We start from the raw sequence: 18541 nt of genomic DNA, 5'->3' as shown, positions 1-18541 counted from the left end.
GAACTCTGAAGGGTCTATCAGAGACAGTTTAAACCTTAGAGACATGATTCTGAGTGCTGCTTCTCCATACACTTGGAATACAATATACAATGCCAATGTGAAGTTCCTTGGGGGGTGGTGGGGGGTGGACACCTTCCGTTACAGATATGAGCTAGCCAATCTATTCCTAGAAAACTCAAGTGGCAAGAAAGTTTAAAAAGTCATGTTTATGATGATAATGAGTTGGATCTGTAGAGCTGTGAACTGCAGATTCTGCATGTCCACTTAGCACAGCCAAGACTGCTGTTTAACAGACAGGCATCCTCTAGTTCTGCTTGCTTTGTGGTTACAGTGTGCATTCTCCTCTTCAGTGTTAGGCCTTAAGGTATCTGGGTATCTGATTTATGTTATGATATCTAGTGATTACCATCTTGACTTTTTATAGAGATGATGGGTAAGGAGCAGAATCTCTGATTAGCTACTAACTTCTATAAAAAATATTCACTTGCGGAAGAATTTTTCGACAGCTAATACTAAGACTAAGAACCACCTATCTGGCTGGAGAGATGACTCCGTGGTTTTAAAGCACTTGCTGATCTTGCAGAGAACCTCGGTTTGGTTCCCAGCACCCTCTTGGCTGCTCACAACTCTCTGTAACTCCAACCCACAGGATTGGATACTCTTCTGACAGTCATGGGCACTCACACTGTCGCACACACATGCAGGCAAACACTTACACACATAAAATAAAATTATTTTAGAGAATTACTTATCCATGAGCCTTAAAAAAGGATGGATAATAACACAGCTGAGTGGGAAGAAACCGTCAGAGACAGGTTCCCGAGCTGTGGGTACCAAATCCTACAGGCTCCTGGGTTTCTTATTCAAGATGCAGTGGTGATAAGGTTTAATTTTTAAATCAGAAATAGAATCAATAACTACTTCCATTCTATTATGTGTGGTTTATTATACAAAAATAACTTTATAATAAAGTGGAGATATTGAAAGAGCAAAAAAAGAAAAAATGGATATAATATATAATTATGTAATATTATATATTATTTTAAAATTATATAACATAGTGTAATATATTATATTATATATTCTGCCCTTCTATCTTTATGTATATAAAATAGTACTTAGAGTAAAGAGGGGAGGAAGGTGAGGAAGATACTCTTCCTGGGTGCAAAGGGTAGAGAAGACTAGACAGGGCTTCCTAGCTTTGGGCCCACTTGTATCATTCTGATCTCAGGATATGAAAGATGAGTTCACACTTGGGTTCACAGCTGAAGTTAGGGAGGGCTTATGACAATTGTGTGGACTCCTGAATCTACCAAACATGGCAGATGAGAAAATAACATATATTTAAAGAGAAAAAGATCATTTACCTATTGGAAGAATAATACCTGATTTTATCTACAAAATGAGAAACGCTATTTGAAAGGACAAATATTTTGGTAGAGGCCACAATGTTCTGCTTTTCTTAATCTTAGGGTTTTATTTCGTAAGAGTGTCTACTGGGAATATTTATTCTTTGATATTTATTCTTTGACCCATCACACCATCCCTCACTTCCTAAGACATTCTAAGATTGTAAAAACATAGTGCTACAAAGTCTGTCCAGATCCACCGTATCCAGCCTGGATATAAACCCCTCCATGGACCCCCCTCGGGAACATTACTGTTTCCCTGGTCACACCCAGCACTGGAGCTGTGTGTGACTAGGATTCATGTTCAGTCACAATTCCTCCTGAGCAGAGCCAGTGTTTAGTCAGCACAGTGCCCCTGAGTCCTAGTAAAGGGACTGAACTTACCTGTGCCCTGATGTTTGTTGAATGAATAAAACTTTGATGTTGTTGTATACGGCCTTTTGAAGAACTCCCATGGGCATAAGATGAAAGAGTCTGAGTATGTCTGTCTCTTGGTGTCCTAGTCAGGGTTGCTCCTGCTGCAACGAAACACCACGACCAAAGGCAACCTGGAAAGAAAGAGTTTATTTGGCTTACAAGTTCTGTATCACTGGCCACCAAGAGAAGCCAAGGAAGGAACTCAAACAGGGTAGAAATATGGAGACTAGAGGTGATGCAGGGTCATGGAGGAGTGCTGCTTACTGGCTCGCTTCCCATGGCTTGCTCTGCCAGCTTTCTTATAGCACCCAGGAGCACCAGCTCAGGGGTGGCCCTACGCACAATGGACAGGGCCTTTGCACAACAATTACTAATTTTAAAAAATAGCTCTACCAGCTTGCCTGCAACCCTGTCTTATGGAGCCATGTTTTAAATTGAGGTTTCCTCTTCTCCTTTGACTCTGGCTTGTATGTAGTTGACACAAATTAGCCAGCACACTTGGTGTTGCCATTTTTAACATTTAGACCATGACGAGCCCATTTCCAAGACTAGGTATATAGATAAAAGTCTAAATCATACATCCTTTACTTCGCTGTATAATTTTGGAAGAATGTGATCACTGACACGTTGTTTCTCTCTTTATAGCACCTCCACCTCTGCCTCCAAAAACTGTCCCAGCCACCCCGCCTCGAACGGGCTCCCCCTTAACAGTTGCAACAGGTAAACTAGAATCTTTACCGTTCTGAGCTGATGTGGCAAACACAGCCATGGCCTTGGACTGCAACATGCCCTTGATGTTGGAAAGTGCAGGCTGTGCAAAAAAAAAAAAAAAAAAAAAAAAAAAAAAAAAAAAAAAAAACGCACAGTATTGGTGTTGAATTTCAATTTCACTGCAAGTTAATCTGCTGACTCACTGTAGAGTACACCCTTGGTCTTCATGGGTACTCACACGATCGGGCTTTCTTCAGTGTATGTGATGAAGACTTCACAGATTATAGAGTAAAATAGCTGTAAGACAAAAAGTCAACTGTTTGGTTTACTCCATGTCTTGACTGTGTTGGCTCTCATTTGAATGATTTAAAAATGAAGTGTCAAAGCACAGTTTGAATCTTTCAAGTCTTTAAGCCTTTTGTTAGAACTAATACATATGAATGCTCAGTGTTTAAAAGCCTTAGTGGGCCCCAGGATGAGCCTTATATTGGTGGAGGGGTTATTGTCCCCAGTGGCCATTCATATATTTCGTCATTTAACTGCTAAAGCTGGGGTAATCATTATAGAATATGGCAAGGAATTGCTGTAAACTATTTTATACATATCATTTCTGAGGCACCACTTTTCCTTCCTATAAAAATCAATACTATGCATTCATGCAATTTATAATCTGCCGGATCTTATTGGACAAGCAATTCAAAAATGGTGATGGTGATTTTATTTACCTGGGCCTTAGAATATGGCTCTTTATCACCTTTGGAGTTCTGTAGCAGGTTTATGCTTGACTGTCTCTGCAGCCTGGCAAATTTGATAGCGACAGAACAGGGTATTTATCAGAGAAACAGAAAGCTAGGCACAGTCATTTATGAAACGTAGACTGACTCAAACCCAACAGAGAGTCATCAAAACCATCATAAACAAGGTATTTGCGAGTTCAGCTGTTTGGAGACCCTGTGTTTCCACATAAACTGTGACGGTAACAAAATTATAACTTATTGCCAGCCGTGCACAATGCTGCCCCATTTATCTGTGGCTGTGAAGCCTTGGAAAGTAACTCCTTTCCAAACAGAAATATGGAAATACCAAGCCAGTGCTTATAGCCCATGAGTCATTTACAAGTAAAATGAGGTCTGGCCGTGCCTTTCAGCTATTTAGGTAACAACTTCTAACTTGAATACCCTCATTTATTGTTTAAAAGAAAGAAAAAGGACTATTCTCCAAATTGTAATTATCAAATATTTTATACTTCACTGAAGAAGTTGGTTTTTAATTTTTCCATATTATTGATACATATTGAAAAGAATATACTGGTAACATTTAAGCAAAATGGAATACTCTGCATCATACTTGAGAAAGCTATGCATCGCAGTCACTACCGATTTGTTAACAAGCTCAGCTTTGTGAGAAAAAAAAAATCCTAAAGATGCTTGATGGTGTTTTTCTCCTCTGTTAAGCAGGTACACCTATAACATTTCTAATCAGTAGCAAATGCCTTGCTGTGCCCCCTGTGTGTGTTGTGTATGGAGTGTGGTGTGTGTGTTTGTACATATCCATGTGGAGTGACCGTCTTAAGTACACTTTTCTGTGTTTCTGGTATATTTAAAGTAAACCTATAGCTAAACGTGATGTCCTGTTCTGTTTTGCTTTGTCTTTTTTTTTTTCCGATTATCAGAGATTATCATTAATTCCACCAAACATTCTGTTTAACACCCTAGACTGGAGACACTTTGTAAAGATGAGCACGGTTTTCAGAGCTCAAATCTTTGTGGCCAGCATTTTATGTGTATTCAGCAGACCAGCCTTTCAGAAGTGCCCTCCCTTTGGGTAGCTGCCCTTTCAGAGCCTGAAGGTCGCTGTGACCCTCATTCTATCTTTTCCAAATGATCACCGCTACTGCACTCCAGAGGGGTATCATGCTCCGTCCGCATTTTAAGTAACGAGGAGGTGGTCAGCCACAGTCACCTTTCAAAGGAGTGAGCAGTAGCACAGAAATGTGATGCTCCTGTATTGAAGTGAGCATCTACCTGCCCCTCGACCTTCAGTGCATAATTCAATAAAGGTAATTTTACACCCTGAAGGTGTAAGATTTGAGGCACCTTACAAGGTGCAAATACGCCTGCTAAGCTTTGCCTCCTTCGAGCCCCTATACAGATAATAGTAAGAGTTAATAAAATTTAAAATCAACTACTTTAACCACAGGAAATGACCAGGCAGCCACAGAGGCCAAAATTGAGAAACTTCCATCCATCAGTGACCTGGACAGCATTTTTGGGCCAGTGTTGTCCCCCAAGTCTGTTGCCGTTAATACTGAAGAGAAGTGGGTCCATTTTTCTGATGCATCCCCGGAACATGTTACTCCAGAGTTGACTCCAAGGGAAAAGGTGGTGACCCCACCAGCTGCATCAGACATCCCAGCTGACTCCCCAGCTCCAGGCCCACCTGGCCCCCCAGGCTCTGCAGGTCCCCCAGGGCCTCCTGGTCCTCGCCATGTACCATCTCCGCTCAATTTAGAAGAAGTCCAGAAGAAAGTCGCTGAGCAGACCTTCATTAAAGATGATTACTTAGAAACGCTCTCATCTCCTAAAGAGTGTGGGTTGGGACAGAGAGCAACTCCACCTCCCCCACCACCACCCACCTACAGGACTGTGGTTTCGTCCCCCGGACCTGGCTCGGGCAGTGGTACGGGGACCACCAGTGGTATGTCTTACTGTTTGAGTGTGCTTCGTGTGCTCGGGAATGGCCGTGGCTGCTGCGATGTGAGAGCAACACCCTCCTCCTGCCTGGCAACTGGCTGTAGGGCTTCTGCCATTCCTCCTTTGGTCTGGTGTCCTGTGGCCCTGTGGCATGTTCTAGTCCATTGAATGCTCCAGTTGAGTCCAAGCCTGTGAATGTGTCCTGTCCTGCACTCCCAGCCCTTGGAGTGCCCTGACTCATACCCTACAGTTAGGAGGTATGGAGGGGACTGGTTTTTTGTTTTTTGTTTTGTTTTTTTTTTTTTTTTTAAATAAAGAAAGCTGCGATGTCATTGTTTAGAATTCCAGAAAGTTCTAGAAGGATAGATGTCACAGCAAGTAGATTACAGGTTAAATGTCTGATGTTTTTTCTTTTTTCCTTTTGGTCAGACGCCTCACAGGGGCCCTACAGTTTATAAGTAAAAGTGTGGGGAGGAGCACTTGAGAACAACCATTAGATGAGTTATCGTGCCTTCCTTGTACCTGAGCCTCATGACCAGACTTGGCATCAGGCATCAGAATTTAACATTCATCAGGCCACAATGCCAGCTCTGGGGGTAGTGACAGACAGTGGGACTTGGGATGCAAACTCACTTGCTAATTTTTTCTTTTTTCCTCTCTCTCTCTCTCTCTCTCTCTCTCTCTCTCTCTCTTTCTTATTTGAAGCTGTATTTTGTGTTTTCTGATTTTAAAACATTAGGAATACTTGCTGTGTATACCAAGAAAATACAAGGATTTTTCCAAACCATTTACCCCACTGCTCAGTCACCTAGTGAGAGTCTTGGTTCCCATTTGCTTTGTATGTGGGCTCAGTCTCAGCACATCGAAGGAGGTCATGAGTGCCACTTTGATAGTAGCCTGGAAAGAGGCTGGAAAGTGTGAGGGACTTGAATCTAGAATGAGACAGGGGAAGGGCATTGACCTCTGTCTTAATCCCGCTGCTGCATCTTGTTGTAAAGTGACAGGTTCTAAGGACACCAGAGTGGGCTGGATTAACTGTGTGCTCAGCCCAGCTCCCCCAGCAAAGAAAAACATTCAACACACTTAAGAGCAGTAAAGTGAACCAGCCAGCATCATCGCCATAAGAACTTTAAGAGCTTTTATTATCCAATCATAAGAACAACTACAGTCTCCAGTCCTAAACACCTTACTTCAACCTCACAGTGACCACCTGTCTTCTGTAGTAAAATATCCTCCATTTTACACACACTAAAATAGTTTATACAGATAGCAGTGTAAGACTTGGCATTTAAACATTTGGATTGTCCAAATCCAGCCCTGAGCTGTTCCTAACCACTGTGTTCTTCAAGTACTTCCAAAAAGTCCAGTCACAAAACAAAATGAATGCACTTTACTACTGAGGCCCACCTGTACCACATGGTGCTATGAGTTCCAGAATGTTCTCAAAAGGCCCAATTCTATGCTTCTGTCACTGGATAGAAACCTAGAGCAACCTCTCCATGCAGACATTACCTTGTAAGATCTTGTCTAGGATACAAAGCTACACGCTCACCTGTGAAGAAAGTGAACAACCTCTTGAACAGCAATCCTGCAGAAGTTAGCTGTCAGTTTCAAAGAGGGCTGGACCTCCATCATTTCCTGAGTTGTTCTTGTTCCTGGCCTAAGACCTTAGGGTTATGAAAGGATATTTCAAGAGTCACCATCAACCAATGGTGGGCTATCATGCACTCCTTAAAGCAAATGCCTTCAATCTGGAGAGTTTGCTGTGCACCTGTGTTCTAGCTTACCTGTCACCTGACATATTTAAGCTAATTTGCCACTGATCTGGTGAAGAGAAGAGCTTATCTTTCTGTTCTGGGATCTTTGAGAGTCTGGTTACTATTTCAATGATTTGCTTCCATGCCCTTATATGAAGTTATTTTTAAAATGTTACCAATAGAGACTATTAATTCTTGCTAAGTGAGCTAAAGAAAGCTACATTCACTTGCATTAAGGTATTAGATTTATAAGTGGAAATCTGAACTTGGCTGGTGAAACCCATGAATAAATAAAACTGTATACCATTATCTCCTTAATTAAGTTCCAGTTAATTCATAACTTCGTCTTGTATTGGGAGAATGTAGACAAACAGCCCAAAATGAAAAGTTAGATTCTCAACAGTAAGATATTTGAATTCTGGTCTTCATGACACTTAGCCTGGCATGATCAGCATTTTCTAGACATCTCAAAGTGTGTTTAACCACACCCAGTATACACCCATCACAGGTATCTGTTGCTGACCAAGTGTAGACCCCACCCACAGGAGAGTTACTTGCTGCTGAAACAGTTGGCACCCAATAATTTGCTCCAATAGCCTTAACTTCTTTCAAGTAAAAATTCCAACACTACCAAACTGTGTTACTCAAAATCACACACACACACACACACACACACACACACACACACACACACACTGACTTTGAGCACCTACAGTTGTTTCTTACAGTTACTGTTGCTATGATGAAACACCATGATGAAAAGGATCTTGATGAGGAAAGAGTTCATTTGGCTTACATGTCCTGAGAAAAACCAATGCAAGAACTCGAACAGGGCAGGAACCTGGAAACAAAAGCTAATCCAGGAGGCATGGAGGGATGCCGCTTACTGACTTACTACTACTTGCTCATCTTGTTCTTGCTCATCTTGCTCTTCTATGGAATCTAGGAGAATCACTGGCCCAGGGTGGTACTCGCAAAATGGGCAGAGCATGCTCCCATGTAGGCCTGGCTAACAGCCCAATCTTATGGAGGCATTTTCTCTGTTGAGATTCCCCCTGGAGGTTGAATTGACCATAGTAGTTGCTGATGTTAGGGAAATGGCGATCAGCTTCATCTGGCAGACCAAAAACCAAAGCTCAAAGAGGTAACTCAGTCTTACTCACAAACCTTTTGAGTAGCAGAGCTCGGATCTGCTGAAGATCTGTTGGAGTTCATGAGCTCTGCCTCTATCAGTTGCCATCAGCCGCCTCCACTGCCCCAACCCCATCTAAACAGACACATAGGAATAGACACTACGAACACACCTGTGGTCTTCAGAAACTGATAAAACTGCAGGTTGAGAGCAGCAAATGGGCCAGGAGCATGTGAAGGTTGCCAGTATTGGTAGCACAACTAAGTCTTAAACAGTGGATTGCCCAGTGTTTTTCACATCATCCTTCTTGAGAATAAACTCTAATTAAGGGTAAAATGAAAAGATGATTGAAAATCAGAGAGGATGAAGATATGCAGATATGATCCTGCACCCATAACACCTGAAACCCGAGAGCAATGTCACAGAAGCATTTGGAGCATTGACTCAGTTGTTAGATACCCATCCCCTGCTAGAACTTGAGGTTCTGGCCAGCAGGGATTAACCAATGTGTCCTTTAGCGTCTATACATTCCTGTACTGTCTACCTACATAATCTATCAATCCTATTGCTTCATTAAGAGTCATGTGATTTAAGTAAGGAGTTTATAAAGGAAAAGGAAAACAATTAGCTCTCAAGGAATAACATTTTCCTTTTACTTTTGGATATACCTGCATCAAAAGACAGTCTTTAGCATCATGTGCAGTGCCAATTGCCTTGTGGCAGATAGCATCTTAGAGTTTAGCAAACTCAGAAGTGACTTCAGTTTGAGTTGTTACAGGTACCTTGCAAGGTAGAACATTTATAACTTTTTGAGACACAAAAGCTGGGTCTCAGAGAGGTAAAGATACCACTCATAGCTGAGAAAAAGGGCATTGGGACCACAACTCAGCCTTTCACCCAGTCAGATGGCCCTGGTGACAGTCTTTATCCCAAGTATTACTAAAAAGAGGTCTTGAATTTCTCTTCTGAAGCTTGATATTGCCTGAGCTCGATTCAGACTATAGACACATGAACAAACATTTTGGAACACTCCTACAGCAAAAGATAGTCCTAAGGCTGGGTGAAACACCCCTGTCCCCAAAAAACTTCCTACAAAGCTCTACTGTTTAAGAACATATGTCTATCTCTACACTGTTGCTTCTGTCTTCTAAAAAATATGTTAGGCATAACATCTACTTAGTACTCAAGAGAAACTTTGTAAGTGGGCCTGCCAAACATACTTCATTTTTAAAAAGACTGCTTACCAAATACTAAGAACACTTAGATTAAGAAATATGTGTGCAAGGTGTCAAGGTTACGGAAGAGGGGGCAGATTGTATGCAAATTGTGGTAGTCCATCTGAGGCTTCAGGAGACATATATCCTTTGCAGTTAAACACACCATTTGTGCTTTATGATCATGGGCATGCCACTAAAAGAACCTCAGTCTTCACTGAGATGCTAAGAGGGCCTACTTTCAAAGCTAAGCATGAGGATAATGCCACATATGTAAAGCACTAGCACAGATCCTGAAGCAACTGAAGCAAGAGTAAGAGTAGAATGAATGTATGCAGTTGGTGGTGGTAGGGGAGGCATGTGCGGGTATGGAGCAGAGGCAGTAACAGTGTCTCCACACTTAGGACATATAAGCAGTACAGAGGCAAGGCTCAAGATTCCCATCTTTAAACAAGAGAAGCAAGACTTGCCCCCAAAGGTTCTCTTAGGATGAAAAATGATTCTGAGATGGATTTGGCTTCTCAGATTCAAAGTCCTTTGAGAATCTCAAAATCTGGAGTGAGGTGCTGGTCTAGGACTCCAGGGATATTGGTTTTATGTTTTGCTGTGTAACGGAAGTAGAGAAGGGTGGAGGATATGGAGGTAGGTGGAGATGGGTGTATGTGGAGGCAACTGGTAAGACAGGGGTTATGGAAGTGGTGGGGTGTGGAGGTAGCTGGGAGAATGGAGACTGTAGAATCTGGGGAGATGTGGAGGCAGCTGGTGGGGGAAATGTGGAGGTGGTAGTATCGAGGCAGCTGGGGGAGGAATGTGGAGGTGGTAGTATCGAGGCAGCTGGGGGAGGAATGTGGAGGCAGAGGAGTATCTTCTAAAGCAAGAATTACTGGAAATTCCTTGGAATGATTTTACAACCTGCTGTTTCTAACCGAGCGACAGTTCTGAACAATGCCTGTCTGAACATCAATTTCACCTCTTAAGGTTTGGGGCCAGGTAGTTCTCCATGCATCCCGGACTTAGGACTGAAGATAGACAGGTCCCTGAGCGCCAAGCTCGGTGTGCATGTCAACCTCTGTGTGTCACCTGTGTTTCATATGCTTGTCATGGACAGCCAGAAAAGTAAATCCACGAGACTTTTCAAAAACCACCAGAGACAGTAACCACCCTACTTTAACAGGCCCCAGGGACAGTCCATTCAAAGCACTTGCTGTGTTTTCATTAAAAAGATTCAACACACAAAGGACTCATGTCCTTTATTCATGATACATATATGGTATAGTGATGACATTAGCATTCGGGGTTGACATACAGTCAACAGCATAATTCTCTTACCTGTGTTTAAAAAAGAAAAATATAATGTGAAAAAAAGCATTCGCCTTCCTCCGAGTTTAAACTTCCATTTTCAACATGGACATAAATTCTAACCATAAATCAAAAACAAGAAAATGTATCATAAGTCTTGTGTATACATGATCAAAATGAAGCACCCCTCCTGGCCAGCCAAGAGTCTCCCGAGTTCACCTTCCATCAAGGATTTACCTTTCACTGGGTGTCACATGACAACACGGTAGCAGGCTTCAGCTTCTGCCATCAACCATAGTTCAACTGAGGAACTTTTTTCTTTATTGAAAGAAAAAGAAGTGTGTTGTGCGAAAGGTTTAGCATAGTAACTGCAAAGAAAAAGGAAAAAATTGCATCTGTGCCAGACATTGCCCTGTGTGCTGCTACATTCTGGCTGCCTGGGTTTCCTGCTGCTTCTAACACCCATCTGTTTTCCAGGTGCATCTTCTCCTGCTCGGCCAGCCACCCCCTTAGTTCCTTGCAGCAGCACCACTCCGCCTCCACCTCCTCCCAGGCCTCCATCCAGGCCAAAGCTACCTCCAGGAAAGCCTGGAGTCGGAGATGTGGTATGTTCCTCCCTGCTCTAGCTTGCTCAGAATGAGATCCCCAAGCCCTTTAACACCGGGCATCTCAACTTCAGATCTAAGCAGTGCAGCACTTATACAAATGACCATCACAGGGACCAGATGAAAAGAAGCAACTGTCTGAGGATGCCTTTTCTACTCTCCTCAGATTTCTCCCTGCTTTCAAGCCAAGCTCTAAAATGGTAGGAATCAGATGCTTGGGCTGTCAACTCTGAGGCAGCAGCTGGAGGCGAATGCGGATAGTGATAGTCAGTCATGTGAAGCTTCAGTGAAAGAAAAGGGATTCTTTTTTGCAATAGTTGTTTTAGTTATAGAAAACTGTGAGAGAGGGAAAAAATGGTTCCTGGACTGGAGAGATGGCTCATCGGTTAAGAGGACTGACTGCTTTTCTAGAGGTCCTGAGTTCAATTACCAGCACCCACATGACAGTCACAAAAAATCTGTAATGCTACCTGATTTCCTCTTCTGGTCTGTGAAAAGACCCAGCACTCATATATATTGAATAAATATTTTAAAAAATTCTGGCTTCTGATCCCAGAAGCCAGATAAATCAGCAGAAGAGATTTGACAACATAAATGTAGAGTGGTGCCCTGTAGATGTTCTATGGTCGCTTCCTTGAATTTTATCCTAAGATTGAGGCGTGGGAATGGTCTTCTCAGTGGTTCAGTTAATAAGCTTGTGGCAGAAGTAAATCTCATTGACCTCTGTGTAACAGTCACAGAATGAGTGATACCATAACCTTCAGATGCTGTCTCGAAACCTCTTTATGTAGGAGTGTATCCATTTAGGTCCTGGGGCACTCTTGGACACCTTGTGTGAGCCAGAGTGACTACTGAGCTCACAGGGTGTATGGCTCCTTGCCCTAGATGCAGCACAATGGCTTTGTATAAATACAGTCTCGTCCACTGAAAATGGTGTCATGGCTTTCAAGAACCTGGGTTTTCATATCCAGGGCTGAGAACCAATAAAGATACAGAAACCAGGCTTGGCAGGATGGTTCAGTGATGTTGGCACTGGCTGCCAAGACCTAGTTTCAATCTCTGTAGCCCACACGAGGAAAAACAGTTGTCATTTGACCCTCATGTGCATTCCGTGACATGTATACACACATGAACACAAAATAAATAAAATACAATAAACATTTTAAAAGACTGAACTGAAGTATTATGGCTGTCTGTGTCTAACTGTCCTCTCTTTTCTTCTCCCTACAGTCCAGACCTTTTAGCCCACCCATACACTCCTCCAGCCCTCCTCCGATAGCACCCTTAGCCCGGGCTGAAAGCACTTCTTCAATATCGTCAACTAATTCACTGAGCGCCGCCACCACTCCCACAGTTGGTAAAATGATCTCTCTCTTTTCATGTGTTTGTGGTTGTTAACTGGCTGTCCTTTATGATCTGAGCTTCCCAGGGCCCCATTTCTAGTCTTAATTGTTGTTGCTGTGTGTTTGCTACTATCACCTGGTTCTTCTCTCGAAAGCACTTTCTCAGCTAAGGAAGCCAGAGCTTTAGCCATACAAATGAGCAGTTTACAGAATGCGAGACTGCTCGCTTTTTATAGGAGTTTTCTTAACGTTATCCCATGCAGATAGACTCACAGAAGAACTCACCAAGGAAGGTGCTAATATTTGGATGTTTCTCGTAACAAGAAGTATTCTCCTTTGAGAGAAAATGTTGAGATCAGAAGTAATTTTTGTCTTTTTGGATCTTGGAAAGTTCGCTTTCTTGAAACTTTCGATTCTTCATCATTTTTGGTTACCTGAGGTAGACATTGGCATTGGGATACTTGAGAAATTTTTTCACATTGCTTTTCAGTGATACGTGGTCAGTTTCCCCCAGGGTGGGGGAAATATCATTGCCAGCAAATTCCCCTGTACCTCTGGGTGTGCACTGTGCTGAAAGTGAAGGGCAACTCAGAGGGTGGCGTGCCCCCCCCCCCATCATCACCACCTCCCATCTTCCCCTGTGCCTCTCTTCTTTACTGCATGCTGTCTGACCTGGAGCTTTCCACATCCCTGTGTGCCCTGGCTCCCTCGCTCTTCTCCGAGCTGCTCTCCAGTTCTTCCATGCTGTAAAGCACAGGCCCATTCTGCACTGCTCAGGGGGAATCATTCACTCAGCTCCGTGAATTCCTGCTGCTACTTCACACACACATCACACATCCCAGAATCACCCATTTGAGAAATAGCTAGATAAAGTCAGAGGCTCTTCTGAAGAATAACTGCCCATTTTTTCCCCAGAAAAAAACGAATGAAGGTGTGCCTCTAAGAACCACAAAGGGAATTTCAGCTCTATCATCTATTCTATACTTTAAGCCAGACCATCCCCCACCTCACCCCAACACACACACACACACAGAAACCTTCAAGTTTGGCTTAAATTAATAAATTGAAAATATAACCACTTTCCTAATTTCAGGTGAATTTTTGTTCCTTCTGGTCTTTCAAGACAGTCATATCTCAGCTCATGTAACTTCTTAACAGACAGGCTTTTTAAGACTTCTTATATAGCTTTATGTGTTCCGTTTCTGTACCAATTAGGACAATTTGCAAGTTTCTGATTTTTAATGTATATTAGTAGTATTAGCTCATTTCTCAGATTCCTTGTTTTGTTACTTTTTGTAACTACTAACCTCCCCACCACCCGCCATCATCTTCTTGATTTCAGCAGCCATTTGCCCGAATCCTGTCCTAATGTTAGTCCTCCTCAAGTTCATTCATTCCATACACTCCATTTGATTTGATTTGTTGGGAAAAGAAGGAATTAAAGTGAGTTGTCACTTAGAACATAACCACACTCTGCCTCAGATGGGCCATCCTGTGTGTTCTTTCGGCTCGCTGTAATTCCTGGAAAGAACTGAGCCCAAGGAATCTGAATGCTGTTCATGCTTTTGGACAGTGTTTTTTTCCACACGCCCCGCTGCAGAGATCTCCAGGTACAGCCAGCAACATTGGTCCTCCTTGTACCTTGTGTATTTTCTTTCAAGATGAACCCCACAAGGCTTGAAAAATGGAAACAAGTAGGAAGCTGGCCTCAATGTCTCCCGCCAAGGCATATCCTCATCTGCCCCCTCGATTCTGTGGGTTTGATTTGGTTTCATCTGTCCACTAAAGTTCTCACCCACCTGGTCTTTATCCCTGTCTGCTTTGGGTCACGTGACCAGCACTTTTCTCTGAAGTAACTCTGCACCAGAGTGACCAGCCAGCAGCATCTTGTGTGCTGTTGTTTTTGGTTTTCCCCAAAGGCTGTGTTTTGCCTAAAATGACAATTCACGAAAGCAGTGGATTGGGGGAGGTTGAAAATTCACAGCAATTTCCCTAAACTGGTGGATGAGCAGTCCCCTCCCACCCCCACAACACTTGCCTGCTGTTTCCTGTGCCTTTCTGTTGCTCCTGGCACAATTACATGGAATTGAGCGATAAACCGCTCAAAGTCATATGTGAACTAAGATTTTTGAAGCAATACTGTGCCACATTTGGTAGTGTACCTCAGGAAGCTGAGGCACGGTGAATCACACACTCCTGAGCTACACAGTGAGACCCTATCTCCAAAAATAAAATAACAGCAACTCTCAACTCTCCCACACACAATAATTCATAAGAAAATATGCATAAAGAACTGTAAGTGTGAATATTTTTACAATTTTACAAGATCCTTGGGTAGTAAACCCAATGAAGATAGTAGTTTCTGTGTATCATTATCCTAAAATAATAAAGAGTTCTTACACACTGTATAACTTTTAACCTAAGAATTCACCAATTTGTGCTCGCTTTGGCAGCACATATACTAAAATTGGAACAATACAGAGAAGATTACCATGGCCCCTGCACAAGGATGACACGCAAATTCATGAAATGTTCCATATTTTTTTAAAAAAAAAAAGAATTCATCAGTTTTTAAAATACCATTATTTTTTATATGGCTAAAAATTTTATATCTCAAATGTTTCAGGGTAGAACTTTTCTTAGATACTAACTGTGTGATCTGCCCCAATTGTAGACAGCTGAGGATGTGAAAAAATGCACTTTTAGAATGGGGGAGTTACGTAGATGACTCTTGTGCTAGAAAATGCCCATAAGACCAGCACTATGTGATTTAGGGGAGATATAAACTTATTGCTGTTAATGGAATAAAGAAAGTGTTTGAAGTTATAAGAATCAGATGAGAGCAGGAGAGATATCGGAGGTTTATCTCTCCTTGCAAATATCCACTTTATTGGCTGCTTCTTATTTCAGTGACTGTGAGAAGTTTCATGTTTGTTAATCTGTTTAGATGTTTGTAAAATATTTCCTAGAGAAAATGATGAGAGACGGGCATTTGTTTCCCTGTTAATTATAACAGGACAATTCCCTGACAATCACACATTTTGATTTGCATCTTTAATGTGGCAGGAATCTGTAACAAAGAAAAGTAACAAACTGAGTGTCCATCAGATAGACTTTGATGTTTCCTTTGGTCCTTAACTTGATTAAAAGTGACTTATTCTAATCAATGTAACATAAAATATTTTCTCTAATGGGATGGCAATTCTAAAGTTTATAAACTTTCTGGGAGGAGTTGTATTCATGCAGAGTTAGTCTGCAATGGAAACAAAAGATGTACTTTGTGAAGCATCTGTACCTATATGCCCATTTGTTGGAACAGGCGTTCCCCTGAGTCATTCCACCAACAAAGAAGCTAAGAGTACAGTACTGACAATTAACATCCTGGAACCTGGGGCTACAGAGAAGGCTCAGTGGTTAAGACTCTAGTTCCAAGGAATCCAGTGCCCTCTTCTGGCCTCTGAGGGAGCTGGCATATATGTGGTGCACAGACATACATGCAACAAAACACCCATACATATAAAATATATTAACTGGTTAATGTATTTATTTTTTTTTTATGCTTGCTGTTCTTCCAGAGGGCCCAAGACTAATTCTAAACAAACTTTGTTTGTCAAATGGTATACAGTCCTAAAACCAACTCTGGAAAAAATCTAGCGCCCTCTTCTGGCTTTCTTGGGCACAGCATGCACCTACTCCTCATCCACCCCAAGAGACACACACTCACATATTTACACATTCATATACATACACTCACACACACATTTACACATTCATATACATACACTCACACACACACACACATTTACACATAGACACACTCAAACTCACATTCACATACACACATTTTTTTTTTAAATCTTAGAACCTAAAGAATTAAAAAGGAAAAGTTTTCCTACCATATTCCCTAAGTCTAGGCAGCAGGTTAATAGAATGACTTCCAGAAGCATCATTGTTCATGAAACATTTGATGGATCCTAATTTATGTGCTTAACTTTTCTGCAATGTGGATAGGTTTCTCCATTACTGGTTTTATTTGCCTAATCTATTCAGGTTCTAATAATACCTTTGAAACCTGGGACATTATTTTTATTTGATTTCATATAATAAAAGTTCCATATATTTGTAATTTGGTAAGAAGAGAGATTGCATAAAGATACAAAATAGTTGAGGTTCAAAGTCCCAGCTCGTAAAGCTGTGGCCAACTTCCAAAGATGTTTCGCCACAGTTGGAACCATGATCAAAAATGCCGGTATGATACCACCATTCAAAATGAATGCTCTTTAACTGTCAAAGGCAGGTACAAGCAAATTAATGACACCTCTCACAAGGGAACAGTGGATTTATACTGCTTGTTTGTGGTCAAGCTAACTCCTTTCTTCCTGGGGGAAACGTATATGTTAGGTGATCTTATTGAGCTGTCAGGGTTATGCTGGGGGTTGTGTTGATGGACATACATCTGGCCCCTTGAGAACTGCATTGGAAGGAAGTATTCCCGGGGAAATCATTTATTAATAATAGTCCCTGAGACAGTGAGGCATAACCCCTTCCCTGCAGCTGATTTCCACCACATTGAGAGATGCTAAACCCTGACTCTTTTTATTTCAGTTTTTCCCTCATAGAATCATCTCAAATACACTCACCAATCTCCATCTTCATCCTAATCCCAATGTCTTAACTTTAAGTTCTTTCCTTTTGCCGTGAAAATCATCCCTGCCTTGATCGGTAAAACTGCGCTTCTCGGTTTTCCTTTGGAATCTGTCCTTGTGTTTTTGTTTTCCATTCGTTTATGTTTCTTTGGTTTGTAGTGTCAGAAGATGATGTTTTTTATGACAAACTGCCCTCGTTTGAAAGGCGCTGTGACACGCCTGCAGGTATGGTGCTGGCTGAGTGATCTCTAGATACTTAGACTTTTCAAATCCAAGCTGTTTTCCATCTGAATGCTAGAAGCTTCATAGACTTGCTCCTCACCTCATGAGTCCCAGTGCCTCTCAGATGCACCCTGTACATGTCCCATCCATTGCGGAACCCATGTCACTGAACCTATCTTAAGTGGACATTTTATTATAAAGCAGCAGGTTGCATGACAGTTTCTCAAAAGAGAAAAGGCTCAAACCAGGTGAGAATCATTGCTGTGTGGATTTTCAGAGGAAGAAGTGATTTAAGTACCCAGAATCTATTGTCTGCTTTCTGATTCAGCAGTTAATGGGGCACCATTGGAAGTGTCTCTTCTCTTTGGTACAGAAGTAAAGGGTGTGTTGTGACTGGATGCCTATGGCGGTTCCCAGAGAGGGACAGGAGATCTCTGACATCATCTGCGGACTTTAAATTGATATGCAGTGCTGTTGTCATTGAAAAGCTAAGCAAATGACGCATATAAACCACTAGCCAAGTTTATCGTTTGTGCCAACAAGCAAGGGGATGACACTGAAGATGAAAACGATACAGCAATTGCTGAATGAAAGTTTGCCCAAATTATTGCAGTTGAAATATTGCTGACACCCTTGCATGGCCAGGAAGACATCTGCTCCATGTTTACAAGTGCCTAGCCTCAAGCTACCTACATGCGTGTCCATCCCTTCAGTCTCCATAGCTTCGATTTTTTGCTTTGTTTGCTCAATTTTAAGGAAAAGAAATAAAAAAACAAACAAACAACTCTAGACTGCCAGCCTTCCCTGTTTTCCTGCACGCTAACGGCATGCAGTGCCCCCACCCTTCCTTGTAGTGAGATTAATTACCTGCTCTGTAACTCACATCGTCTCCTTCTCTCTCCCTTTCCTTAACCTTCCCCTTCCCGCTTCAACTCCTGGCCAAACAGAGAATGAACAGCCCTCCCTCGTTTGGTTTGACAGAGGAAAGTTTTATTTGACTTTTGAAGGTAAGTAGTGCATAGCATACCAGGTTCTAATTCACGGTCTCCTCTTCCTGTGTTGTTTTTATTCTCATTTAAAAATCCCCAGTTTT

General features: G+C 42.0%; 1 protein-coding gene and 1 non-coding gene across 25 annotated transcripts in view; both read left to right on the top strand.

Annotated features, from left to right (window-relative positions):
* The window catches only part of Sgip1 (SH3GL interacting endocytic adaptor 1), a 217617-nt gene that overhangs the window by 164464 nt on the left and 34612 nt on the right, over positions 1 to 18541 (top strand). For 6 of the 24 annotated variants that reach the window (XM_076934590.1, XM_076934587.1, XM_076934582.1 and 3 more), the window contains 5 exons: positions 2472 to 2546; positions 4737 to 5234; positions 11110 to 11237; positions 12468 to 12594; positions 17386 to 17451. In XM_076934590.1, coding sequence (XP_076790705.1) covers positions 2472 to 2546; positions 4737 to 5234; positions 11110 to 11237; positions 12468 to 12594; positions 17386 to 17451 — 894 coding nt within the window. Of the gene's footprint in view, positions 1 to 2471; positions 2547 to 4736; positions 5235 to 11109; positions 11238 to 12467; positions 12595 to 17385; positions 17452 to 18395; positions 18456 to 18541 lie in introns of all 24 variants that reach the window. The other 18 variants (XM_076934592.1, XM_076934599.1, XM_034503535.2 and 15 more) reach the window with 6 other exon arrangements.
* Positions 15018 to 15124, top strand: LOC117709766 (U6 spliceosomal RNA). The gene has a single exon (XR_004606985.1). It is a non-coding gene; the product is annotated as a U6 spliceosomal RNA (small nuclear RNA).

The sequence above is a fragment of the Arvicanthis niloticus genome, chromosome 5, assembly GCF_011762505.2.
Source record: "Arvicanthis niloticus isolate mArvNil1 chromosome 5, mArvNil1.pat.X, whole genome shotgun sequence".
NCBI lineage: Eukaryota > Metazoa > Chordata > Mammalia > Rodentia > Muridae > Arvicanthis > Arvicanthis niloticus.
Note: the sequence above shows the minus strand (reverse complement) of the source record. Positions and strands in the feature narration are given on the sequence as shown.